A 27,224-nucleotide genomic window follows, 5' to 3' on the forward strand; every position below is an offset into this window, starting at 1 on the left:
CTACTGTCCCCCAGATCCTCCTGTCCTGCTTTGTTCTTCCACAGTCTAATCCAGTCTCCCATGGACTTGACTTGTAGGATGTGTGGGTGCCAAGCCAAGTAACCTTGAGATATGGTACCCAATGTGGATGTAGATTACCGCTGAAGTGATGAGAAACTGGTGGGGAGGTTATTGTGGCCAGCGAGAGTGGTAAGTCATGGCAGAAGGATGACAGTGGCCAGAAAAAGTGATGAGTCATGGTGCAAGGTTATGGTAGCCAGTGAAAGTGATGAATCGTGTGAGGGAGGTTATGACGACCAGCGAAAGTGAGGTTGTGTTGACAAAGAGGTTATGTTGGCCAATGAGAAAGGGTATAGTGAAGGAGAACCCAAAAGGAAGCCAGAACTTTCCTATTTGGGTTCGTCTGCCCTCACCTGACAACCGTACAGAGGCTGCAGTTCTCCAGTTAGTCACTGAGAACGTCCACAGCCCTCTTCAGCCTGCAGGCGGGTTCCTTGCCCTGAGTACTGCGTCTTCCTCCAGAGTGCCTCAATTCAACAACTCTATGAATAAAGTTCTAGACCATGATGACAATGAACCTGCTACATATGAAAAAGCAACCGTGTCAAAAAATGGCAGTGCTTTTGAAATCTGCGAGTCTGTCAAGTGCTTTAGAGAATCAGGCTTTCATTTCTGACTCGGTCATTTTTCTCTTCCAGGATTCCAATCAGTACCAGTTTGGTAAGACCAAAATTTTCTTCAGAGCAGGACAAGTGGCTTATTTAGAGAAACTGCGGCTAGATAAACTGAGACAGAGCTGTGTGATGATCCAGAAACACATCCGCGGCTGGCTCCAGAGAAAGAAGTTCCTGCGAGAACGCCAGGCAGCCCTGACAATCCAGCAGTACTTCCGGGGCCAGCAAACTGTGAGGTGTGTGGGACAGGCAGGCAGTGCTTGCTACGCATGCATAACTCCAGGAAGAGGGCTCTGTTACAGACCAGAGAGGGCCCCTTCTCCTGCCTCTGGAGTACAGATGAGGGAGGAGTGGGAGCCTTTTGAAGCAAGGAGAGGGTGGCTCTCACTCTAACATGAGGCTGATGCTGCCTGGAGTCCCCTGACCTCAGTCCTGGGGCATGTTGAGAGACTGGCTAGGGCTCAGCTGCCCCAGAGCTAGGGACTTTTTTCTGGGTCTCTGACATGGGTGCAGCGTTCCAAAAACTTGGGCCATCCCCCACTGCTTTCCCAAGCCATAAACAGCTGGATCAGAAGTGGAGTAATCGGGACACAAATCAGTGCCCATATGGGATGCCGGTGCTACAGATAAGACTTAGCATGCTATGCCATGGCACAGTCCCCTGCATGACTTTTTGAATGAATAAGTGAATGAATGAGCAGGTTCAGTGCCTGTGCAGTCCTTACTGTCACAGTCTGTGGGAGCATGAGGGAAGGAGAATGGATCCATCTAAATAGCAAGCGTGTGACAGTTCCCCGATGATTACTTGGTGCTCCAGATCAGGGAAGAGAGGAGAGGTTTCCCAGGGACAGGCCTGCACTAGGCATTAGAATAAACTACTTCATGCTTGAGGTGCATGGCATTGGAGCAGTCCTTACTAAATTGGCACAGCCCAGGCACCATTGGAAGCTCTGTGACAGAAATTGATGCTTTGAGGTTCACAGTCATTCTGCAATTTTATAGTATCTTTTTTTTTTAAATGAAGGAAAGCAATTACTGCCACAGCCTTAAAAGAAGCATGGGCAGCCATCATCATTCAGAAGTACTGCCGAGGGTATCTGGTTCGCAACCTGTACCAGCTCATCCGCGTGGCCACCATCACCATCCAGGCCTACACCAGGGGGTTCCTGGCGAGGAGGAGATACCGCAAGGTACAATGGGGACCACGTGCTGCCCTCAGATATGGATCTTCCAGGACTCTGGCTAGCCCCCGTCAACAGTGGAGAGGTCATTTTTCTAGATAAGGACTTTCCAGGGGAGTAGGGCATTCTGACAGGAGAGGCTGTGTTCGTCTATGTCTAAAGCTGGGACAAGAGGGCTCCGAGGGTGGAGGACAGTTCCCGCCTTCCACTGGGGACTCCTCTGGTCACTGCATCTTCCAGCACGGCCAGGCTGTGTCCACCACAGTGGAGATGCACCTTATGCTTCTCAATGTCTTCTTTGGAAGGTGCTGGAGGAACACAAGGCTGTGATCCTGCAGAAGTATGCCCGGGCATGGCTCGCCAGGCGCAGGTTCCAGAACATCCGCCGATTTGTGCTCAACATTCAGCTCACGTACAGGGTCCAGCGTTTGCAGAAAAAGCTGGAAGATCAGGTGGGGGTTCCTTGTGCATCTTTCATTTATGCTTTTCCCTACCCTGGCTTTCTTTGTCTGTGGACAAGTTGGCTTTAGCTTTTCTGGGATGATTTAGGCGATTCAAAGAGTTTATGTTTGCATCCCAAGCTAGAAAACGGAACCATGTTGTGAAGGGTCTGACACTATCACCATGACCATTTTATGTTAGCATCGATGTCAGAGGGGGCATCTGTACCATGGCAGGGCCCAGGGTCTGATAGGAGTCCAGCTGCCACCTCAACTCTGCTTTAAGTCTCAACCTGCTGGGGCTGCTCTAATGGGGCAGCATAAATTATGGAAATCTGTCATCTCACCATCCTGGGGGTTGAAACTTGAAGTCCAAGTTCCAACCCAACCCAAGGGTTGATTTTTTTTTCCCCTGAAACCTCTGTCCTTGTCTTGTCCTGTCCCTGTGTCTTTACATGACCTTCTGTCGTGTTGTCCTTCTCTTCAGCTGTCTTCTGAGGACAGTCTCATGGGAGTAGGCTCCACCTGAAGGGCTTCTTCTCATCTCATCCACCTCTTTCAGCGCCAGACCTTAAAACATTCTGAGGTTCCAGGGTAAGGACTTCAACATTGGAATCAACATGGAGAGGGGCACTCCTCAGGCCAGAGCACTGGGATTGTCCTGGAGCTCCAGGTTGGGACAGTAGCCTGCCAAGAGCTGCCCCTCTGGCTTCCTGCTATGAGGAGGCTGACAGGTGCTCAGTGTCCAGGGTGTGTGCAGCTGACAGAGCATCTACTTGGTTTGGAATCAGCCTCTAAGTGTCTGAGGTTCGTTTGCTCTAGAACAAAGAGAACCATGGTCTGGTGGAGAAGCTGACCAGCCTGGCCGCTCTTCGGGCCGTTGATGTGGAAAAGATCCAGAAGCTGGAAACAGAACTGGAGAGAGCAGTCAGCCACCAGCAGAACTCTGAGAAGAAGGGGAAGAGATACAGGGATGCTGTGGAAGAGGTCAGTGCTGGTTTGTGAATAAGGAGACACGCACGTGTGACTCTGGCCATGGGTAAGGCAGGGGAGAAGCAAGCGTCTCCAGTAAAGTTGCATTCTGCAGAGCCCATCAGAGCTGGCTGTCCTGAGGAGGGAGGGAGAGCAGAGGGCTGGAGTCCAATGGGGAGTCAGAGGGGCCAACCTTGGATGACAGTGCAGGTGGCTGCCTCCTGCACCTTTTGCAACTGATGGAACATTCGAGAAGGAGCCCTGACTGATGACTGACCTCCCTTCCAGGCTGAGCCTGGACCCGTGTCACATGTCCATCGGGTCTGCGCTCCTGAGGCGCCCTCCCCTGACAGCAGTGCACAGCTTGGGGTGTAGGGGCCAGCTGAGCAGCTTTGGTCGCCTTGCTCTCCCAGTCTGAATCTTAGTCTTGTTGTACATAAATGGAAGTGACCGGAAGGGACCGGCAGAGCTGTTGTGGGGATGAAATTGTCAGAAGGAGAGCACTTTGCCAAAGTGTGCTGTGAGACACTGCACCAGCGGGGTCTAAGATGCTTGAAGGAGGTGAACTTTATTGCTCTTGCACTTAGCAAAGTTCTGTGGCACTTGGGATCTGGAGCCTGGAGCCTCAGAGGGCACCCTGCCACCCAGCCTCATACCATGGGGCCCCTGCTGCCGGCCCAGTGGGCACTTTACTGAGAAAATAAGATGAATTAACAGAAATTCTGTTAAGAGCACACCTCCTGGCTGAGCCATAGCAAACTCAAATGAGACTCCACTTTGTATCATAAATTAATTTCTTGCTTAAGTATAGCCAAATGTACGAATCCCCCTGACTTTTGGGAAGCTCAAGAGAAACATAGAGATGTTTCCTTGACTTTGGGAAGCCCTTCAATTTCATTATTTCTCTAGTTTAAGCTGTGGCAGGGCCAGGTTGAGAGCAGTCTGCTTTGGGGTCACTCTGAGCCCTCACATGTGGGGCTAAGTGTACTGTTTTGCAGCAGGCTGTAGCTGGATGTTATCTGCAGATGGCTCAGACACAACATGAATTTAATAATCTACAGCTTTCTAGGCCCATTTTGGTAGCCTAGTGGCTAAATCCTTGCTTTGCACATGCGGGGATCCCATATAGGCTCTAGTTCATATCCTGGCTGCTCCACTTCCCATCCAGCTTCCTGCTTGAGGCCTGGGAAAGCAGTGCAGGATGGCCCAAAGCCTTGGGACCTTGCATCCACATGGGAGACCCAGAAAAACCTCCTGGCTTCGGGTCAGCTCATTTCTGGCCATTGTGGCCTCTTGGGAAGTAAACCAGCGGACTGAAGATCTTTCTGTCTCTTCTTTCTATAAATTTGACTTTCCAATAAAAATAAATGGGATTGGCCCATCTCTCCTTTAAAAAATGACAATGGTGATAAAAGTTGAAGCCAGGTTTTTAATTGACTTTTCGTTTCTTTCCCTTGTGTTTGTCAGAAATTGGCCAAGCTTCAGAAGCATAACTCAGAGCTGGAGATGCAGAAAGAGCAGATACAGCTGAAGCTTCAGGAGAAGACGGAAGAGTTGAAGGGTAAAGCTCCCACGGGCTGATGGGCCTGGTACCCCAGCCACCACTCCGTGCAGGGTGGGGTGCCACTGAGTATAAGGATCCGAGTCTCCATGTACACTTACAGCCACAGGAGTATCTCTGCTCCACAACAGGGCTGTGAGGGGACCAGCTGCACATAACTTGTGGAAGTAACATACTACAGCCCAGGGAGCCCTCTCTGTGCCTCGGAAGCTTCTGGGCTCAGGCTTTGGCATCAGGAAATGCCTCTGTGTGTGTGTGTGTGTGTGTGTGTGTGTGTGTGTTTGGGTGAATGTGAGGGGTGAAGGTGGCAGGGGTGGTTGAGACCACTGTTATTTCTAAAACTCTTTTACCAAGGCAGGCGCAGAGGCCTCGAGTGGCACTTGGCCAGTGCAGGGTCGTGGGAATACTACAGTAGTGTCTCACTGCTCAGCAGAGGTGGGTGGAAATATTTCAGATCTGTTGGAGACTTTTACACTAAGAGGCACTAAGGCCTCTGCCTCTGTCCTGGCCCTGCAGGAAGGGTTGACCCTGGAACCAGTGGGGCTCCCCTTCGTTTTGGGATGTGGAACAGCTGCCCAGACCCTTGCTCTACCCATCTGCAGCTTTCCAGTTTGTATTCAAAGTGAGAGTACTTGTAAAATTCGAGAAAGCGGGACACAAGATGGCTGTTGACAGAATAATGGAAATCACAGTGGTAGATTCCTTTGTGCAGGGCTCTTTTTCTTGAGCTCCATCAAGGGGACAGCAGGGACACAAGGCCCAGGCCTCGGGACCTCCCAAGACCAGCAGTGGATGCCATGAGATCCAGGGCAGCCCAGAGCCAGGAGAGAGCATGAGTTAGGAGAAAGTGAGCATGCCAAGTCCAGATTGACAGAGCAGAAGAAGGTGATGTGCGATGCCCTCCTGTGGTCCTCCCCCAGCCTCTCCAGGATGATGATGTGACCGCACAGGCCATGACCAGGGGCCTGGGAGTAGATATTGAACCTGATTAAGGGAAGGACCTGCCCCACCTCTACCCTTTTTGTTCTCTCAGGTGGTGGACTTTTGGGGTCTAACTACTTTAAGTGGGATTTCTCACACATAAAACATTTAGATTCCAAGAAATGGAACTTGGTAATTGTATACTTGGTACTATTGATATATTTAGGTGGTTAGTTTTATATCCTCTTCTGTGAAGCACCTGACAGCTTCAAACCCAATGTGGATGAACTGCCTCTCATGGAGATTTCCACACACACAGCAAGTACTCTTCTGTGATCAGCACTGACCTTGACCTGTCCTCATGACCTATGACCCTGGAATATTACCAATTGGTGTTTCCTTTTTGTCTGAGACTTCAGTTTAACATGAAACCCTTGCTGTTGGAAAGAAAGTCTCATTTGAGCATCTTCTTTAGCTCTATTTGCAAATTACCGAGAATGATAAGAGCCAAAATTGAAGCCAATCCTTGTGGTAAATCGAATATTGAAGTTGTGTTGACTATTCTGGCTTCTAAGCATTTCCCCCAGGATTTTCTGGTTTACTTGCCACGTTGTGAAGCAGTTGTTTGGGTTCAGGGCTGCTTGGTGCTGCATTAGCTCAACTGTGAAGCTCTTGGTTCTTTTTTAAGCCACGCATTTGGAGAATGATTGGAGATACTTCTCCACTGTGCTCCCCCACCTCCTCAGGGGCTCAGAGGTGAGACAGAGCTCAGAATGAGATGTCAGCGAAGTGCAAACAGGAATGTCACATGCTTTGATGAGCCACATCCACCGTTGTCCCAGTGTGCTGCACCTCGTGGTGCATGGGCATGTTGCACCGTGGGCTTGTTATAGGCCTGGGATATTCTGAACTAGTGATGGTTTCCTAATTGTCAAGTACTCCTTACACACTCAGAACACTCACACGTGTTACTGCTGCTTTGGAGGTGAGAAGTGCTTTGTTTTCACCCAATGAAGACAGAAGCTTTATTATTTTCTTGGTTGCGATCACAGATGGGTGGTTCTCAGCTGGAGTTCTTTGCCCCCTTCCCATCCCAGGGGCATTTCATGATGTCTGGAAACATGGTTGTCAGAGCTGCAGCAGAGGTGAGGAGCCAGCGATGCTGCTCAGTCCCACAGCACACAGGACAGCTCCCTTTGTCCTGTCCTCTGTAGGATTTATCCCAGCCAGTGTGACGGTGCTGCACTTGAGAGATGCCATCATAAATTGGCCCATTTTCTTTCCCTCAAAAAAATACCTTTTTATTTTTAGTACTAGTTATCATCTCTGAGCCAATTTATCCATTTTAGCAAAACAAATGGCATTCAGTAATATTAAAGTACTGTAAAAGAAGCTATTTATTCATAGATTCCAACATGGGAAATTTGTGAGTTTTATTTTGAAACTCCCTGGTTGACATTTCTATTTTTTTTTTTACTCTCATCTTACGTACTGTGAGTCGTAAACATCCCTTGATTCTTCTAAACATTCTCTCTCCATGAATCAAGGCATTTGTTTGGCAGACAAATATCAAAGAGCATTTTTCTCTCTCCACAGAGAAAATGGACGGCCTCACCAAGCAGCTGTTTGATGATGTACAAAAAGAGGAACGGCAGAGAATGTATGGAATCCACTTAGCCTTACTGACACTGCTCCCTTCTGTCTCTGCTGCCCTGTCTTGCTTCTTAGCTTTCAGATCCCAGATCCCAGGTACAACAGAGCGGGAACCAAGTGCTGTTAGGAACAGAGAGGTTGACAGGCAGGGGAGCTCAGCCATGCACTGCACACTCCCAGATGCTGTCCGATTCTGCAGTCGTCCATGTGCTGCTGGGGATGGGCACGGTAGCCACTGCGAATTCCATGCTTGCTTGTTCCTGCTAAGGCAGTGGCAAGTTCAGAGACAACCGCCTCCTCAGCCCCCATCAAGTCCAAGAATTAAGATCATTGCCTAGGAATCAACCATCCTCTCATTCTCTAGCTACTGTACCTGTTTACTTGACTTTGTCTCCGAAGACAAGGTATGTAATCCTCCTCACCAAAATGAAAGCAGGTCCCCGTGACCTGTACTGGCCTCTCCTACCCTTCCTGTCGCAGTATCCCGCCCTTGGTTATTCTCTGAAGACACCCATCTGGGTCCTCCTCCCCTGAAGGAAATCAACTCGGAGGTTTTTGACTCTCAGAGTAGGGGTGCATGGCAAGATTCCAGAGAGAGACAGAACATCTTGGGTGTTCTGTCTCTCTTTGGGACCTAGAAGGCACAGAGACACCCAAAAAGGGTCTGTGGCTTGCCCAGGCATATAGCAAGAGATCCAAGTCTGAGTGAGGAGACAGGATTCCACAGAGTTACTGGGGGCATAGCACCAAAGAGCTCGAAGGGTTAACAAGCAGATGAAGCTTGCTTTGATCCTCTATGAATCTGGGATTTGTTGGTTTGGCTTTTATGCATTTATTTGGGACACAGAGCAGTGTTTCCATCTGCTAGTTCATTACCTAAATATCTGCAACACGGACACGTGGGCCTGCTGAGCTGGAGGCTGGAAACTCATCCAGCTCTCTCCACCATTGGCAGAAACCCAGTGACTTGAGTCTTCAGAAGGAAGCTGGAGTGAGGAGCCTGAGCTGAGAATGGAACCCAGACATTCAGATGTGGGACACAGGCATGTGAATTGGCATCTTAGCCACTAGATCGTGGACTTGTCCCATGTGTTGATTTTTAAATGTCTATTTAAATCATCTATTTAGAAAACTGTGATATTCCTTGAGCTCTCAATCCTAATGGGTCTGGGCTGAACTGGCTAGTTAGAGACGCTCTCTAGGCACTTGCTCTCATCCTCTTCAGTATGCTCTTAAAGCTCACTGTGGCCACCGGCCAGCTGACTAGAGAAGTGCTAGCCTTGTCCCCACCCTCTCAGGGGCACCAAGATACCTGCCTTCCAAGTGCTCACTCCAGCAGTACGGCTGTGCGTTTCAGATTGCTTGTACAGGAAACTACCAGCTTCCGTCTGCTTCCTCAAGGGTATTTTACCAGCCTCTTGGGAGCATTGTAATTAAAAAAAAAATCTGAAAACAAAGCTGAAAATTTGCTGATACCTTTATTATTACGTCTATATTGTTGAAAATAAAACGAAATGTATTGAGAGCATTTAGTAAAAGTAAATCCTTAGGCGTGAGTGTTTGGGACAGCAGTTAAGACTCTTGGGACACCTGCATCCATGTCTGCTTGCCTGGGTTCAAGGCCTGGCTCTGCTCCCCCACCTTGTTGTTCCTGCACTTGGTGGCAGGTGGAGTGAGATGACGCAGGTGCCATCCTCAGGGACACCCTGTGGAGTTCCTGTCTCCTGGCTGCCTCCTGGCCCAGCCTTGACTATTGCAGGCCTTTGGGAAGTGAACCAGCAGTTTGGAAGATCCATCTTTCTCTGTGCTTCTCTTTATCTGCCTTTAAAATAGATTTAAAATTTCATAATTAATTATACTTTTTAACATTTTAATTAATTCTTTTTGGCCACTCAACATGTTAAAAAAAAAAGCAGCTGCTGGGATTGCTTCGGTTTTGACACTGTTAGACTGGGCTAAGGTGGGCATCTCTGTCCAGTTGTTTCTTTAGGTAAGCATATTTGCATCAGGCAGCCCCCTTACAAGCCAATTGGGTATCACTGGAATTTGGTGCACCTGGAGTTACCTACAGTTTAATCTAACATTTTTGAAGGAGTGGAGACCTGCACATGTAGGCTTTGTTGTTTAGCAACAAACCAAGCCCATGCCAGGTGCTTGGGACTGTGAAGGAGCTGGGAGTTGGCAGAACTTACTAAGGTCCTTGCTGAGGGGAGTGTCCTCTGGGGGTGCCTCAGGGATCTGCAGTGTCCCCAGCAGCTGGGGTGTTGGGGCTCAGGCCTCCATCCCATGTTTCCTGATATGGAGCCACACTTCACAGGTCAGAGGTAGGAAATATTGCTTTTAACGTAGAAAGTAGGGAACTGTCTGCTACCCACTTCACCTGGGTCTGCCATTTTGATTTCCTGTTTCCGCAATGACGTATCAAGGCTACAGAGATCATTCTTAACTCTATTCTTTTGCTGCCTAGACTTCTTGAAAAAAGCTTTGAGCAGAAAACGCAAGGCTATGAGAAGCAGATTCAGTTTTTGAAAGAAGAAATCAAAGCTCTCAAGGACGAGAAAATGCAATTGCAGAATCAGGTGGAGGAAGAGCGCCTCACCAGTGACAGCTTGAAGGGGGAGGTGTCGCGACTGCACAAGCAGGCCAAGGTAGAGCTGCTGCCTCTTGAAAGAAATGATTGATTTAAAAAGCAGCATGACGGGGAGCAACAGAGAACTAGCTAATAGTCACTACAGGCAGCTGTGGGCCAGGCCAAAGCCAGGAGCCTGGAGCTGCACGCTAGCGTTCCCACTTGGATCACAGGGCTCCAAGTACATGGACTAGCCTCCACTGCCTTTGCAGGCACAGTAGTCGGAAGCTGGATTGGAAGCAGAACAGCCAAGCCTTGAACCAGCACCCTTAGGGGATGGGGGCATCCCAAGTGGTTTGGTTAACACCTGTCACTCTGAGGTCCACTCCTGCTTGAGTTGTTTTTTCCTTCAGAGAAAGCAGCTCCATGTTCCACGGGGGCAGTTAAGAGCATCTGTGCCAAGTCCAAAGGTGAAAGGAGCCCAGTTCCTCCAGTTCTTCCCAGAATGAAATCCCAGGCTGCCTCTGATGTAGCAGAAGTTGCATTTCGTAATTTAGAAGCCAGTTTCTAACATTTTTGGAATTACACTTTTTTCCGGTTATTTAAATATGCTGGCCTGGGGAATACTTCAAATTAAATTATAAACTGAGGTAAACCCTTATGATGTCATCCATCATGTTGTAAATCCATAAATACCTATACTTACATTACTTTATTGTCAGACTCCTCCATTTAGACTGGTATCAGAGAACCCCTGCCCCCGGAATAATGGCCTATTGCACAGCATGGTGAAGATGGTTAATAAATAGTGAGTTGTGCATTTCAAACTCTTTAAGAGTAAATTTCAAATGTTTTCACCACAAAAATTGACTTGTGTGACGGATATGTTAGTTAGCTTAATTGTATTCATAGATCACAAACCACTTTGTGTACCATAAATGTATATATAACCATAATTTGTCAACTTGGAAAAAATTAAACAAATTTTCTATAAGTTTTAGGAAACATTACACTGATTTTTTGAAATTACTTAATCACATATGAAATATTAGCCATTACCCATACTTATATTTTTATAGATAAATAGTTTTGGGAAATTTAAACAAAATTATGACAAAGATAATTTTTTTTTAATGCAAAGAACCCTGGTTGCATAATCAAGGCTTGGTTGAACTATTTACCTTCCCAGAAACTTAACCTATGTGTCCCTTTATCCTTAAATAGAAGGGATTTTCATTGTAAAGTTAGAAAACTTTCATGCTGCCACTAAAGTGTGTGAAACACATATCAGTGGATAAGATGATGACAACGTTGTCTGTAATGGTCATGGGATAGTCATGCATGATAGTGAAGAACCTTAGGAGTCGCAGCTGGACAGCTCTTAATTTCCCAGTGGAGATCACGGTGTTCTGTACATTGTGGTCTCTCCCTCCCCTCCCTCTCTCCGCTCCCTCTCTCCGCTCTCTCTCTCTCCGCTCCGCTCTCTCCCACCTCCCTCTCTTCTCCCTCCCTCCCTCTCCTCCCTCCTCCCTCTCTGCCTCCCTGCCTCCCTGCCTCTCCCTCCCTCCCTCTCTCCCTCCCTCCCTCTCTCCCCTCCTCCCTCTCTCCCTTCCTCCTTTTCTCCCCTCCTCTCTCTCTCTCTCCCTGCTTCCCATGTCCCACACTCCCACTCCCCTCTCCTCCTGTCTCTTTGGTGCTTTATTTATTTTTAAAACAGATTTATTTTTATTGCAAAGTCAGATATATATAGAGAGAAGGAGAGACAGAGAGGAAGACCTTCCATCCGATGATTCACTCCCCAAGCAGCCCCAATGGCCAGTGCTGAGCTGATCCAGGATCCAGGAGCTTCCTCCAGGTCTCTCACGTGGGTCCCAAGGCTTTGGGCCGTCTTTGACCGCTTTCCCAGGCCATAAGCAGGGAGCTGGATGTCGTTCAAGGGGAGGACTTTAGCCACTAGGCAACCACGCTGGACCCTCTTTGATGTTTTATCTTGCTTTATTTAAATGGCAGGTAATGGAGAGAGAGAGAGATCCTCCACCTGCTGATTCACTTACCAAACAGCATTAACAACTGGGGCTGAACCAGGAGCAAAGAATTCCATCCACATCTCCCATGCGGGTGGCAAGGGCCCAAATACCTTAGCCTGCTCCATCCAAGGGTACACATTAGCAGGAAGCTGGATTGGAAGCAGAGGTGAATTTCCATCCTAGGCACTCCAATATGGGCTATGGGTGTACTGAGTGGTGGTTTTACCCACTACGCTAAAACACCTACTCCTCCAATCTTCTATTGTTTAAAAATAGGAGATCTGGTCCCAGGATCAGGAGGGGTCACTTGTAGCCACAATGCTCCTGTGTGTGTTTTATTATGGGATTAGCAGTCATACAAGATTGCATTCTTTCTGAAGGAGCTGTGCTATCTGGACACAGTCCATATTGTAAATTGGGGATTTGTCAGCTGCACTTGGAGTTGGGCATCAGTAGATGTCACTCATCTTCCTAAGTAGGCAAAACTGGTTTAAACTCTTCCTTATGATATATTAAAATTAGTTTGATTTTTGAAGAAAATAACTCATTGCTCTCTAGTTTTGTGTATTATAATAATCCTCAATAGCCCAAGTTTTCAAAAAGGCATAAGGAAGTGCTGGTGTGTGGTGTTGCAGGTTAAGCCATTACCTACAATGCCAGCATCCCATTGGAGTGCTGGTTCGAGTCCTGTCTGCTGCACTTCCAATCCAGGTTCCTGCTAACACTCCTGGGAAGGCAATGGAAGATGGCCCAGGTATTTTAGTCCCTACCAGCCATAAGGGAGACCCGAATGGAGTTCCTGGCTCCTGGCTCCACACTGGCCCAGCCCATTATAGCCACTTGGGGAACACACCAGCAGATGGAAGATTCTTGATCTCTCTCTCTCTCCCTCCTTCCCTCTCCTCTCAGTCGTCCACATTCTGAAGAATGCAGTTCAGTTTTGTTTTCTCTAAAGGTCACTCTCCCTGTCCGACAGCCTGTTAGAAGGACAGGTCACCTTTGTAAAGTGCCCAGTAAATGTCAGGGTGCTGCCCTTTCTCCTCTTCCATGGAGCCAGGAGCCGCAGCCCCGAAACCCTCCATAACTGAGAAAACATCCAAGGGGGTGGATTCACCTTTCTGTCTCCCGTTCCCACACAAACACAGATCTGGGGTTCTTACCCAGGCCCAGTTGGTAAGGAGGACAAAGGCTGGGGGAGCCTCTTCACTCACAGTGGACTGCCCCTCAGCAGATCTTCCTCCCCACCAGGCCCACCTGCCACACCTACTAGATTCACCCTGTCTCACTTTGAAGGTGGGTTTGAAATCTATGCCTCATTTGTTTTTTGTTTTGTTTTTGTTTTTCATAATACACATTTTCCATGAACTTTCCAAAGACTTCTCATAACAGAGGGAACCCCATTCAGTGTATGCAACCAAGCAGATGTGGAAGTCAAGCACAGCATCTTGAAGCAGTTAAAAGTGCATTAAGGACAAGTGTTTGTCCTGGTGATTAAGACACTGGTTAGGACACCCCATCCCACTGTGGTGTGCCTGGCTCTGGCTCCTGGCTTTAAGCTCTGTGCTAACACAAGCCTTGAGAGACGGTAGTGATGGCTCGAGGAATTGGGTTCGTGTCAACCACATGAGAGCCTTGGATTGAGTGTCCAGCCCCTGGCCTTGGCCCTTTGGCCACTATAAATGTTTGAGGAGTGAGCCAGCAGATGAGAGCTCTCCCTGTCTCCGTCTCCCTGTCTGTGTTCTGCTTCTCTGCTCATGAAAGAGAAAAACTGCCACGTTTCAAGGCCAAGCTATGGGCAGTGATGGTCCAATAAGATTTTTGACTAAAACTGCAGTGAGAATGCCTTGCATGGATGTATTAGTCTGTGATGGTCCTTCCTTTGTAAGCATAATCGCTCATTTTTTTTCCTCATGATTCCTTCACTGGTGTGAGTCAGACAATCTCTGAGTTTGAAAAGGAGATAGAACTACTTCAGACGCAGAAGATCGATGTGGAAAAACACGTGCAGTCACAGAAACGGGAAATGCGAGGTAACAAATGTGGGTCACTCGGTTCATGAGATGCAGGTTGAACTTACTGTAGATGTGTCTCATGTGTCCCTGGACTCATGGGAGTGTGGTGAGCTAGCTGATTGGTTGGCTATATGGTGCATCTGGTTGGTGGGTAGTTGGGATAGCTAGTTTGTTAGATAGCTGGATAACTGGTTAGTTATTTAGCTGGAGACTCTGGGGCCCCAGGGAGGCAATGGATGGAGGAAAATCGTGCACACATATGGTTTAAGAAGAGCTTCTCTCTCCTTCAGAAAAGATGTCAGAAATCACCAGACAGCTTCTGGAAAGCTATGACATTGAAGATGTTAGAAGCAGGTAACGTTTTTGCACTGTCAAACATTTGAAAACATACAAGAGAACACAAGAGAAATAAGAGATATACTCCCGCTGTTTTCTAGGCTCTCCTTGGAAGACTTGGAGCATTTAAATGAGGATGGAGAACTTTGGTTTGCTTATGAAGGACTAAAGAAAGCCACACGGTTAGTATCCCCCTGAAAACTTTTTTTTAAATTTTTCTTTTTTTTTAAGATTTTTTTTTTTGAAAGTCACATTTACAGAGAGAAGGAGAAACAGAGAGATCTTCCATCTGCTGGTTCACTCCCCAAGTGGACACAATAACTGTAGCTGAGCCAATCTGAAGCCATGAGTCAGGAGCTTCTTGCAGGTCTCCCCTACGGAGCTTTGAGCCATCCTCTACTGCTTTCCCAGGCCACAGAAGGGAGCTGGGTGGGAAGTAGAGCCGCTGGGACATCAACTGGCTCCCGTATGGGATCCTGGTGTGTGCAAGGAGAGGATTTAGCCACTGAACTATCGTGCCAGGCCCTCTTTTTTCATTTTTCAAAGACAGACAATTGGAAAGTCAAAAGTTTAACTTACAGAGATTTGATACACAAAGCAAATTGCTTGCAATAGGATGCTCTAATAAACATTGGAAACATTTCTCTGAGAATTAAGTTATTTGATAAAGAGCAATCACTTTATGGGACAAAACCCTAGCTTACATAGTGAAATCTTTCACATCAGCCAAGTCAGCCTGCTTTGCTATAGATCTATCAGTATATGTATTTTCAAGCAGTCTGCCACATTTATTTAAAAGTGATACAGTTTTATTCTTTATATGAGCTTTAGCCTTTTTTTTTTTCACTCTCTTGAACAGTGTTTTGGAGAGCCATTTCCAATCCCAGAAAGATTGCTATGAAAAGGAAATAGAAGCTTTGAACTTCAAAGTGGTGCATCTAAGTCAAGAGATCAACCACCTGCAGAAGTTATTTAGAGAAGAGAACGACATCAATGAAAGCATCCGTCACGAAGTGACCAGGCTGACATCAGAGAACATGGTACAGGAGTGTGTTGGCTTACTCCAGGATGATAGGTCCACGCTCTTGGGGAAGGTGGCAGGCAGGAGGCCAGGCTAGAGAAAGAGAGAATATTTCTCAGTATTTAATAATAATAATAATCTCAGTATGATACTTGGAATAATCTCAGTATTTACAATACTCAGAATAATCTCAGTATTTAAATCTAGCTGTACCCCATTGAGATGGGGCCAAAAGCTCAGAGCAAAGCAAAGCTCCCAAGGGGGGCCGTGTTCAGGACATCAGTCCTTTACACGTGCTCCCGATCTCACCTGCTCCAGGAATTTCCTCTTCCACGATGCCTGCACCTGCTCTCTCATCCCTTTTTCTGGCTCACGCCTGCTGGCATGAAGAAGTACTTTCAGAATTTCCTTACTTAGAAGAGTGTCTGGCTTCACTCCCACTCTGTTTGGCCTTCCCGTACTGGGTAGTAGGTCAGACTTCTTCCAGGCCTCCTAACTGTGCTTGCTCCACCCACCTCCCATCAATGCCAGCCCCCCTGCGCAGGCTGAGCACCAAGGGTTCGTGGACACCTGCACCTCACGCAGTGTCAGCAGCCTGCTGTGATGAAGCTGCTCCTGCTCCCTCTTTGTTGTGTTCCTGGCACCCAGGAACAGGACACTTGCCCTTGCATTCTCATCTCACCCCACTGGCTGCTCCCTCTCGACTCTCCTCCTCTGCATAACCCGAGAAATTGCAGGGCAGTGACCCTAGGTGCTGAGGCAGGAGGTCAGACCTTTTCTCAGTTTATTCCTTGAGTGAGGGATTTGCTATGACCTCCAGCTACACTGTCAGCTCAGTGTCATTCTTGGGGACTTCTGAGACATGGGAACACTTAACTTGGGTAGTGGAGAGAGCGTTTTCACTTACTGGGAGTGGAAGTGATGGATGGGTAAAGAAATACATGGATGCCAGCAGATACTTGACCTAACAGTTAAAATGCAGGTCAAGGTGCCAGTTAAGATGCTCACATCCCATGCTGTATTTGCTGCCTGGCTCTCCCTCCAAGTTCCAGCTTTCTGCAAATGCTAAGTCTGGGAAGTAGCAATGTTGGCCCAGTTCCTACCACCAACATGGGAGATATGAACGGAGTTCTTGGCCCCTAGCTTCACTCCTGCCCAGTCCTGGCCATCTCACACACTTAGGGAGTAAATTAACAGATGGACACTCTCTTCCTCTACATATCTGTATCTCTCTGTCATCCATCAAATAAAAAATGAAATCTGCAAGCAGATAAGTATATAGGCTTGCAGAATATGCAAGACAGAGAAACATTTTTTTCATAAACATGGACAATAAATGTTCTTAAACTATGCATGACATGATTTTCAAAGAAATCTTTACATCAAAAGTAAGCTTTTAATTCCATTTGCTCATGAATGGCTTGAAATGCCTTTGTGTAGGAAAATTTTCAACCCCTTATCACAGAGCAGGGTGTGGCTTGCAGTTCAGAAGCCACAGTGGATGCCTGCAAGGTGGCACCTCTTGTTCCTGGGGGTGCATGGGGACCTCTCTGCTGCCACTGAGACCACCAGTGTCCCTTCACAGAGCCCCTCCTGCAAACCAGCACGGGGTTCCCTTCTGCCCCGGGACTTGTCCTTCTCTAGGGGTGGCAGCTGTGAGGGACTGGATCTCTTGGATTCCATGACACTGAGTAGGCCTGAATAGGTAGAAAGCAGGACAGCAGGCCAGTCCAGTGCCTGGGCTGCCCTCTTACTCAGCTTCCTCCCAGGGCCAACCTCCATGCTTGGGGCTGAGACACCTAAAGCCCTTCCTGTGCTAATGCCTGTCACTCTTCTCTTAAAGATGATCCCAGACTTTAAGCAGCAGATTTCGGAGCTGGAGCAACAGAAGCAAGACCTTGAAATCCGCCTGAGCGAGCAAACTGAGAAAATGAAAGGTACCGGAAGTTCTCATGATCTGCCCATAGGAAAGTTTCCTGCTGCCGGGAAATGACATAGAGAAGTCATCATCACACTCAGGGATCTTAAACTCTGACTCTCCCAGCAGCCAGGCAGGTCATAACAATATGAGAAGGGCCCAGTGGAGGAAGCCATTGGGCGGAGGTTGGGGTGGGTGGGAATTGCCAACGAAGACATTGAGTGTTGTCAAGTCGAAGTGCAGGCAACAGTGTTGCTTGATATTCCTATCTTTAAAAGAAAATCTGTAAATCTGTACTTTCCATGTGATATCACAATTTTAAAACAGCCATGTATTCTGGTAGATGCTTGACACAGAGGTTAAAACACTGCTTAGGGCACTATCTTCCCATATTATGGTGCCAGGGTTAGGGTCCCAGCTCCAGTTCTATTTCCAGCTGCCCACTAATGTGCACCCTGGGGGGCAGCAGGAAGGCAGCAGGAAACGGCTCAAGCACTTGGTGCCCTGCCACCCTCGTAGTTCTGGGCTCCTGGCTTAGACAGCTAAGGGATAACCAAGCAGAAGGAAGTTCAACCAATCGATTCATCTTTTTTACTTTTTCTTTTTTTATTTTTTTTCTTTCCTTTCCTTCCTTGCTTTCCTTTCCTTCTTCCCTCTTTTCTTCCTCCCTCCCTCCCTTTCTTCCTTCCTTCCATCTATCCCTTCTTCCACCCATCCTCACAATAAATAATTCTTAACAATACTGTAACTTCAGGGGCCAGTACCTAAGTAGGCTAAACCTCTACCTATAGTACTAGCATCCCATATGAGTGCTGGTTCTATTCCCAGCTACTCCACTTCTGATCCAGCTCCCTGCTAATGACCTGGGAAAGCAGCAGAGGATGGCCCACATTCTTGAGACCGTGCACCCCTGTGGGAAACTCAGAAGAAATGCCTGGCTCCTGGCTTCAGCCTGGCTGAGCTCAGGGAGTAAACCAGCAGATGGAAGACCTCTTGCTCTTCCTTGTATCTTCTCTCTCTTTCTCATTCTCTCTGTAACTTTGCCTTTCAAATAAAAACTTTAAAAAATATATATCTAAAAACATAATAATGCTTGAATTTTTTAAAATTAATTAAGTAGAACCATGGTATAGCAAACTTTTAAACTTTGTTCAGATCAAACAAAACCTAGTCTCAGATTTAACACAACTCAGAGGACCTCTGATACCTAAAAAGTCTCCCCAGCCCAAATCAGCATGCAGCAATAGTGCCCGGGCCAAGCTGATGTTTGTTCTCACCACAGGAAGACTGGAAGAGTTGTCCAACCAGTTGAATCGCAGTCGAGACGAGGAAGGAACACCAAGAAGGTAAGAGTTACTGTGGACATTCCTCGGACTCACACTCCCATAGTGCTTTCATTTTCCTTTGCTGAAACTGTACAATTACCAAAGCGTGTGGGGAAGCCAAAAAGCAAGATGCTAGTTCATGTGAATATTCACTATCATGCCGTTGGGAAGAGGAGAAGTACCGCAGGTCCTCCCCCTCACTTATCCATGGCTGTGTTTTCTGAAGTTTGAATTGCCAGTCGTCAGATACAGTCTGAACCTATTACATGAAAAATTGAGAGATTAGTAACTCATGCATTTTCAATAGCTACAATAACAGGTCTTATTAGCATCTTGCTGCCACTGTTCTGTTTGAAAACTAAGCTTAATCATCAGTAGGTGTGTATAGGAAAAGGTATAGTATGTGTAGGATTTGGTACCACCTGCAGGTTCAGGTGTCCCCTGAAGACCAAGGGGACCACTGTGTGTGGAGACTGAGAGGAAGAAACGGCTTGTTGCCTCCAGAGAGGGTATTTTAGTGACAGATACACAGAGAAGAGAAGCTTACATGACACCAAGGGTCTTCAGGTTGTTCGTGGAAAATGTATGTTATGAAAAAACTGTGCAGTGACTGCAAAAGTATATTTGTACTGCAATAAATAACCTTTCATACCACTTTTCCACAAAGGTTTTGAAGTCCCCTTGTATATGGCTCTGTGTTCATGAATTGTGTGTTCAAAAAGTGGTTAAAATAAAACTGTGCAAAAGAGCAGAGTTCTATTACTACTTGGGGTAAGAGCTAAAATCCACGCTGATAGCAGATCTTAATTGGCAAGATTTCCACACCGACCAACAAAGGGCCCCAAGCCCTGGGGAGCCATGTTGGGAAAGCACTCTGCTTTTTTTTTTTTTTTTTTGTAAAGATTTATTATTATTGGAAAGCCAGATATACAGAGAGGAGGAGAGACAGAGAGGAAGATCTTCCATCCGATGTTTCACTCCCCAAGTGAGCCACAACGGGCCGGTACACACCGATCCGAAGCCGGGAACCTGGAACCTCTTCCGGGTCTCCCACGCAGGTGCAGTGTCCCAATGCATTGGGCCATCCTCAACTGCTTTCCCAGGCCACAAGCAGGGAGCTGGATGGGAAGTGGAGCTGCCGGGATTAGAACCGGTGCCCATATGGGATCCCAGCACGTTCAAGGCGAGGACTTTAGCCGCTAGGCCACGGCGCCGGGCCCGGAAAGCACTCTGCTTTTCTGGCACCTTCTGGAGGCATGGAGTTTCCCAGAAGCATATGCAATGTTCTGCATTCCTCAGAGCACTCTTAGTCACATGACTGTCCAAAGGCTTAGGACCAAAGGAGGACTCAAGATAGTGAAAAGGAGGAAGGCTCATTCTGGCAGTCTCTGGAGGTTCTCCCTCTTCTCTGGGCCCATACCTGGATTGTAGAGTGTCTGGACCCCAGGCTTACACATGAGGTCACACTGGGCTTGTTGTAGGGTGTAAGTGGCCACAGATGCCCCTGGGAGTAGGGAAGGATCACTTCTGTGAGCCTGGAGCAGCTGATGGCATGGCATTTGGATATCCCAGGAAGCCCTGATTGTTTTCAAACCTCTTCAAAGACTTTGTTCAGATACTGCTTGTTCTATGCACACCTTGACCAAGGTATTTTCCCAACTTCAGAACTATTGGTCCTTGCTATGACAATGAATGACATCTTCATGATGGTCAAAGTAACAATGAAAGTCCCCTCATCCCTTTCTCAGGATCTTAGAAGCCCAAAGTGAAATACACTCCAAAGAGAAAGAGAAGCTGCTGGGTAACATTCAAGAAATGCAGGATACTGGTAAGCCCTTGAAAAATGACTTGGAAAACGAAAGTGAAGGCTCTGGCAACATCCAGCAGGAAGCAGCTCATTTCACTTTGGAAACCAGGGTGAGTTTTGTGCATGTGATTGGATGACCATCTGGGTGTAGATGCTGCTCACAGCAGGGGTGAGTCACCCATACCATGTGGTTGATAGCTGTCAGTTAACACTTGCCCCATCAGAATGTTCAGTTTCCTAATCTCAATGACAGGTGGTCTCTAAGGTGACAGCCCACTGTTGGGGACCTCAAGACTTTCTAGGGTGAAGGCAGGCGGCACTCTAAGGAGTCCTCAACAGTCTGTGGACAACACCTCATAGTAATGAGAGCACATTGAGCACGTACCCCCTCTCAGCAATTAGAGCACTTTGGGGCTAAGGAAGTTAAGGAGGAAGGCTAAGGAAGTTTTGCTTTGCTAAGCAAAACTTTACCCACTGTGGAGGCCCATCGTTTGCTTGGGAGTATAGTTTTCCTGCAGCGTTGAGCATCAAAAATATTCATCTAGCACACGATCTTCATATTAGATGAAGTGAAGAATTAAAACTTCTTAGTCTTCTCGAAGTTTGAAATGGTCTTACCAAGATGGAATTTGGTGACCCTCTTCTCAAATCCCAGGAATTATTTTGAAATGACATTGGCGCATGCAGCCCGCAAGACCAAGGAGCCCTGAAATAAAGGAGAGGGGGTAGGCAGGATCCAAGACACTGGTCAGCCACGGCTTCTACCCACCTCCAGGGCTTCCATGTCCTCTATCAGAGGAAAACTACGAAGGGTGACGTCACATTTCACGGTGTAAGGATTTAACCCTGAAGAGACATTTCACCTAAAGATAAATAAATATATAAATCCAGGAGTTTAGCATTTGATGGGAGGCAATGTGATCTCATTGGGGGTGCCACGTTTTGGAGGCAAGTGTGACTTTTTCAGAGACCAGAGGCCTCCAGTGATGCCAAGCAAGCAGTGTTTGTGTTCTGCACCTTCCCACAGCCCTGGCCTCTCAGGGAGGAAGAGGCTGTCCTGTGGATCAGGAGTACAAGGGCTCTTCAAGAAGTTCATGGAAAGTAGAGTTGAAAGGAAAGTTTTTCTGGGTTCAAAAAATATCAAAACCCATTACACCCAAGAGGTTTCCAGAAAGGTCATGGAAAATGCATATTAGGAAAAAAGCCTTCATGAATTTCAAGTTCTGTTACACTGAAAGGAAATTCTCTTCTAGCTCCATTTTCCTATGAACTCTGTGTGGCACAGATCGTCCTGTGTGCTCCTTGGCCCTCTGACCGGGAGCTGGGTTAGTCCTGTGAGCTGTGGAGGCTGTGTGAATGCCGACATCCTGGAGTGCATTAGGGTCCTGCTCAGAGCCCTCCTTGGTTTTCGCTGGGCCTCTGGCTCCACTCCCAGGCAGGCATGGTTAGCCGTTTGTCCCTCGGTGCACCTGCTGGGGAGCCGGCACACCTCTGTGTTCATTTCAAAGCCATTCCTGCACAGTGCGCAGCCTCCATGCTGTAGAGGCACACGTGGACATGAAACACAAGACTGTCATGTCTCTATATCTGAGAGTAGGGGTTTTCCACAAGTGAGGTTTGATCAGCATTAGTGTTCCCGGGTCTGCCATGACAGGCGTGCTGGCCTGGAGCTTTGGAATGACAGAAGCTTTCTCTCACAATTACTTGAAATCCAGGCGTAAGCAGGGCTGCACTCCGTGCAAGGTGAGCAGTCCTTTCTTTCTTTCTTTCTCTTCTTAAGATTTATTGGAACGGCAGATAACAGAGAGGAGGAGAGACAGAGAGAAAGATCTTGCATTCACTGATTCACTCCCCAAGTGACTGCAGCAGTCAGAGGTGACCAGTCCTTTTTGCCTCTTGCAGGATCCAGAGCATCTCTTGGCATGCTTTGGCTTGTGGCCACTCTCCTCCAGCCTCTGCCTCTCTCTATATGCCCATTTCTCTGTGTATTTAAAGAAAAGATTTATTTATTTTTATTGCAAAGTCAACATTACAGAGAAAAGGAAAGACAGAAAGATCTTCAGTCCGCTGGTTTACTTCCCAAGTGGCTGACCTGGCCACAGCTGAGCACATCCATAGCCCAGAGCTTCTCCTGAGTCTCACATGGGTGCAGGGTCCCAAGGCTTTGGGCCGTCCTCAACTGCTTTCCCAGGCCACAAGCAGGGAGCTAGATGGGAAGCCGGGCTGCCAGGATTAGAACCAGTGCCCATATGGGACCCCAGTGCATGCAAGGAGAAGGTTTAGCTGCTCTGCTACCACGCTGAACCAAAGAAGTATTTCTTTTTTTTTTAAAAAAAGATTTATTTATTTTTTTTGGAAAGTCAGATATACAGAGAGGAAGAGAGACAGAAAGATCTTCCGTCTGATGATTCACTGCCCAAGTGACTACAACGGCCGATGCTATGCCGATCCGAAGCCAGGAGCCAGGAACCTCTTCCAGGTCTCCCACATGGTTGCAGAGTCCCAAGGCTTTGTGTTGTCCTCGACTGCTTTCGCAGGCCACAAGCAGGGCGCTGGATGAGAAGTGAAGCTACCGCGACTAGAACAGGCGCCTATATGGGATCCCGGGGCGTTCAAGGCGAGGACTTTAGCTGCTAGGCCATGCCGCCGGGCCCCAAAGATGTATTTCTAAATAAGGACGCATTCTAGGGTTCCATGTGGACATAGATTTTCAGAGCACACTGTTCAAGCCACTCTGGGATCCTTTGAGTCATAGAAAAATTCTTATTTTAGGAAGAAATGGAGAAAAAAACTTAGTTATCCCCTTAATTGGTCAAATAAATTCGAAACTGAAACCAGATATTATTTTTGTCCACTTAATAAAAATCTTATGGTGCTGACAAGAGCGTCTTGAAATGGACATTTATTGAGATTATAAATTGCAATTATTGAGATTATAAATTGGTGTCTGCTGTTCGAGAGGCAGCTTAAAGTCATATATCATGAACTTCTGCAAAGTATATTCCCTTTGATCAGTCATGCACCGTGTAATTCTGTCCTAAGGCAAGATTCTTGTTCAGAGTGCTCATAATGCTGTGATTAATCAATGCCAGAAAAGAGGAAATAGATGGGTGTCTCCCTGTTGGGTGCAGATTAAGTTATTATAGAATACAGGCCTTCACTATGAACGTGATGCCGGTACAGGCGTTAAACCACTGCTTGAGATGCCTGCATTCCATATCGAGAGTGCCTAAAAATGAGTTCCACCCCTGCTTCCAATCCAGCTTCCCATTAGTGCCCCCAGGAGGCAGCAGATGACGGTCCAAGCACTTGGGTCTCTGCCACCTTCAGGAGCAGCCTGGATGGAGTTTCTGGCTTCTGGCTTAGCGTGGCCCGACTCCAACTGTTAGGGGTGTTGTGGGATTGAACCAGTGGTTGGAACATTTCTTTTTCTCTGTTCCTGTCTGTCATTGTGCCTTTCAAACAAATAAATAAAACTTTAAAAAAAATACTAGAAAATTCTACAATATAGGCTATATGATTTCAAACACTGCATGTCAGTTTTATAGAATGTGTGTGTACCTTATTAGGAAAAACGAAATCAGAAAGCAAACAGTGGTTTCTTCCAGGTTATGGACTGAAGGGTGACTTTTTATTATGTGTGGTATGAGAGGGACTCAAATTAGAGGAAGAAGCTGTCCCCATGACTCCACTTAGGCCAGTCAAGTCCCTAACTTGTCTAGGCAGGGACACAGAGGGGCAGCAGGAAGAGGCGACCAACCACACAGCAGAATCAGTGCAGTGTCCCCTCTGCCCTGCGAGTCCCTAAGGGCACCCAGCTGCAGGAATTACAGGTGAGGTCCTGTTAGATGGGAGAAGCCTGAATCCTTTTTGTATCAAACCCTTGAGGTTCAGGAAGAGCCCAGATACTTGTGTCCTTTATAGGAAACATTTCCAAGCACCCAGAACTGTCCGGGTTGATGAGGTTCAGCCTGGGCAAGACTTCCTTCTTGGGAACCAAAGCCAAAACCAGGGCCCAGATGCCTGAAAAGTTTCTGTGGCTCCAACTTCAGGCATCCAGGGAGTCCATTTGCTCACACTCATCCTCTTAAATTCTCTGATTGCCTAGTAAGGAGAACTAGATCCATAGAAATGTAGCATACCCATGTAATAGGAAATTATTCCTCCATGTAAAGGAATAACATGCTGATACATGCTGAAACATTGAGGAACCTTAAATACTCTACGATGCATGAAAATGGCCAGACTCATAGAACCTCATGTTTATATAATTCCATTGTAAGAAACATCCAGAATAGGCAACTCTACAGATACAGAAAGAAGATTAGTGCTTGCCCGGGGATGGCAGGGAACATGGAGACCAGACAATGATGGATAAAAGATTCCAGTTTATTTCTGGGACAATGGAATTGTTCTGGTACTAGATCAGTTCTGACTATACTGAAAACCACTGAGTTACACACTTTAGTTGGGTCACTGTATGGCATGTAAATCACTTAGTAAAGCTGTTTTCACAAAATAGATTTCAGTGCTTCCAAGCTAACGTCTTCGGTTCTGGTTTCTCTAGGATCTGGAAGAAGAATTAGACATGAAGGACAGAATAATTAAAAAGCTACAAGATCAAATCAAGACTCTAACCAAGACAATTGAAAAAGGTAGGAAAAATAATCCCCACTCCCATCCTTTTTCTTTTTTCAGCCTTAAGCCAAGGTTCACACATGCTGATGTGTTTATTTTCTATCTGGGCCAAAGTCTGTAAAACCCAAAGGAGTTATTCTCTACTGCTCAGGGTTGGGACCTAGTAATCCTCTGACAGGAAGACAGCTCCTTGGGGTAGAGCAGCACATGGCATGGCAAGCGACTAGTGATAGCAAGGGCTCTGCATTTCTACCTCTCTTAGCTGCTCCTCTTAAAAACAAACCATGGACAAGTTTCAGACTTAACTGCTTTCGACTTCACCTTCTCTCCCTATCACGTACATGGAATCAGTAAGTATCCCAGTAAGAAGAGAACTAAGGAGCAGACCTCCTGAACATGGACTGAACTTGACATTTTGCAAGTCCTCCTGAGTACCTGTGCAAAGTGCCCTCAGCCTTTCTTCCTCCTTGTTCTAAAAAACAGATCTGTCTGTCTGTCTGAGGGCAGAGTGACAGAGAGAGAAAGCTTGATCTTCCCTCCACTGGTTCACTCCCCCCGACACCCATAACTCTCAGGGCTGGGACAGTGAGCTGAAGGAAGGAGCCTGAAACTATCTGAATTCCCCCACCTTGGTGGGAGGGGCCCGAGTACTTGGGCCATCTTCTGCTGCTTTTCCCAGGTGCATTGGCAGACTGTCACTCTGGCATCCTAACCGGCAGTGCCACAATGCTGGCCTCTTGTTCTCACTTGTGCTTCTGATCACTGAAGCTGACTTGCCCACTGTAGTCTTCATACATTCCTCACTAATTCCTTCTTAACTGTTTTGTCCTGCTTCCCCCAGCCGTGGTTGATCAGGCTCGATCTTAAACTGTCTGTTCCTTTTTCTGTATTCATTTCCATAAACAGCTCCTGTAGTCTTACTTTTTTTTAAAAATTTTATTGTTATTATTTTGCAATGTGGTGCTATAGACAAACTTACTCATTTCATCTTGAATTTGCAATGTTGGAAATCAAACTGAGGCTCCTGCCCCTTCAGTGATCAATGTCAGCCTGCCCCACAGGCTGCTTCCCACCCCAGGAGTGTCCTTGCTGTGGGAATGAGTGAACAGACTGCTATCTCTGGGCAAGGGCCACCAAAATCCACATCCCATCTTCACTTCTCTCCCAAAAATCTTGGGACCTTTTTGCCTTTAAGATGAATTCCTTTTGACTTCTGCATTTACCTCCAACTCAACCTGTCTGGATTAGAACTCATCACTTCTCTTCCTCTATCTGAAATCTGTTGCATATCTAATAACTCCTAAACTTAGCAACTTAAAACAACAGGTACTTAGCAGTACACCACTTCCATGTCAGGAACCCAGGAGTGGCACAGCTAAATGACATTGGCTCAGCTTCTAGACTCCTTAACACTTGCGTTGTTTGAAGCCACCAAGTTGGCAGATACCTGTTGCACCAGCTGTGGGAAGCAACAGCTAATACGATCCTTGCAGTTTGGCACGTTGCACACCAAATGTCTTGCGTGTTTGTTTCCTTCACTTGCAGCATCTGCATCTTGAAGTAGCAAAGCATCTTTTGTCTCCCTGATATGGGGATCCATGTCAGGCACTCACCAGCATTCCCTGTGGGCTTCCTGGCTTCCCAGCAGCTCCTCCTTCCTGGCTTCCCAGCAGCAGCAGCAGCTCCTCTGCCTGATGAAACACACACAGAGAGGAGGCACTGCTAGGAGAGAGTCTTCAGGGTATAATCAGGATTTAATGTACCTCAGAGTCACATAAGTTCATGTGCAAACCAGCCAGAGTGGGATAGAAGGAGGCAGAGGGGGTCTCATGATGAAACCTACTTTTGTGTCTTTCACTGACTGTCTGCTTCTGTCCACAGCCAATGATGTGAGCTTGTCCTCGGGGCCTAAGGAGTACCTGGGCATGCTGGAATACAAGAGAGAAGATGAGACCAAACTCATTCAAAACCTCATTCTTGGTATAAAGCCTAGAGCTCTGCATGTTTGCTTTGTGTTTGAGGACTTGAACATCAGTCATTGCTGAAGTCCTGGGAAGCAACAGTCCCTTCTCTTCTCCGTTCCCCCGTTTCTTCAGGGCTGGTGGGTAGGGGCTGTAGGCTACTGAACAGCACCTTTGACATCTGTCTCTTAGAAGACAACAGCAGCCG

General features: G+C 47.1%; 1 protein-coding gene across 1 annotated transcript in view; it reads left to right on the forward strand.

The window, feature by feature from the left end:
* The window catches only part of MYO5C (myosin VC), an 80,589-nt gene that overhangs the window by 41,299 nt on the left and 12,066 nt on the right, over window positions 1-27,224 (forward strand). Inside the window, exons 19-34 of the mRNA XM_058665840.1 lie at window positions 699-910; window positions 1,699-1,864; window positions 2,161-2,307; window positions 3,118-3,282; window positions 4,735-4,828; window positions 7,346-7,409; window positions 9,870-10,050; window positions 13,935-14,028; window positions 14,301-14,364; window positions 14,448-14,528; window positions 15,206-15,386; window positions 17,211-17,304; window positions 18,568-18,631; window positions 20,359-20,527; window positions 24,985-25,072; window positions 26,937-27,035. Of these exons, the coding sequence (XP_058521823.1) occupies window positions 699-910; window positions 1,699-1,864; window positions 2,161-2,307; window positions 3,118-3,282; window positions 4,735-4,828; window positions 7,346-7,409; window positions 9,870-10,050; window positions 13,935-14,028; window positions 14,301-14,364; window positions 14,448-14,528; window positions 15,206-15,386; window positions 17,211-17,304; window positions 18,568-18,631; window positions 20,359-20,527; window positions 24,985-25,072; window positions 26,937-27,035 (1,963 nt within the window). The remainder of the gene's footprint in view (window positions 1-698; window positions 911-1,698; window positions 1,865-2,160; window positions 2,308-3,117; window positions 3,283-4,734; window positions 4,829-7,345; window positions 7,410-9,869; window positions 10,051-13,934; window positions 14,029-14,300; window positions 14,365-14,447; window positions 14,529-15,205; window positions 15,387-17,210; window positions 17,305-18,567; window positions 18,632-20,358; window positions 20,528-24,984; window positions 25,073-26,936; window positions 27,036-27,224) is intronic.

This window comes from Ochotona princeps, chromosome 6 (assembly GCF_030435755.1).
Source record: "Ochotona princeps isolate mOchPri1 chromosome 6, mOchPri1.hap1, whole genome shotgun sequence".
Taxonomy (NCBI): Eukaryota; Metazoa; Chordata; class Mammalia; order Lagomorpha; family Ochotonidae; genus Ochotona; species Ochotona princeps.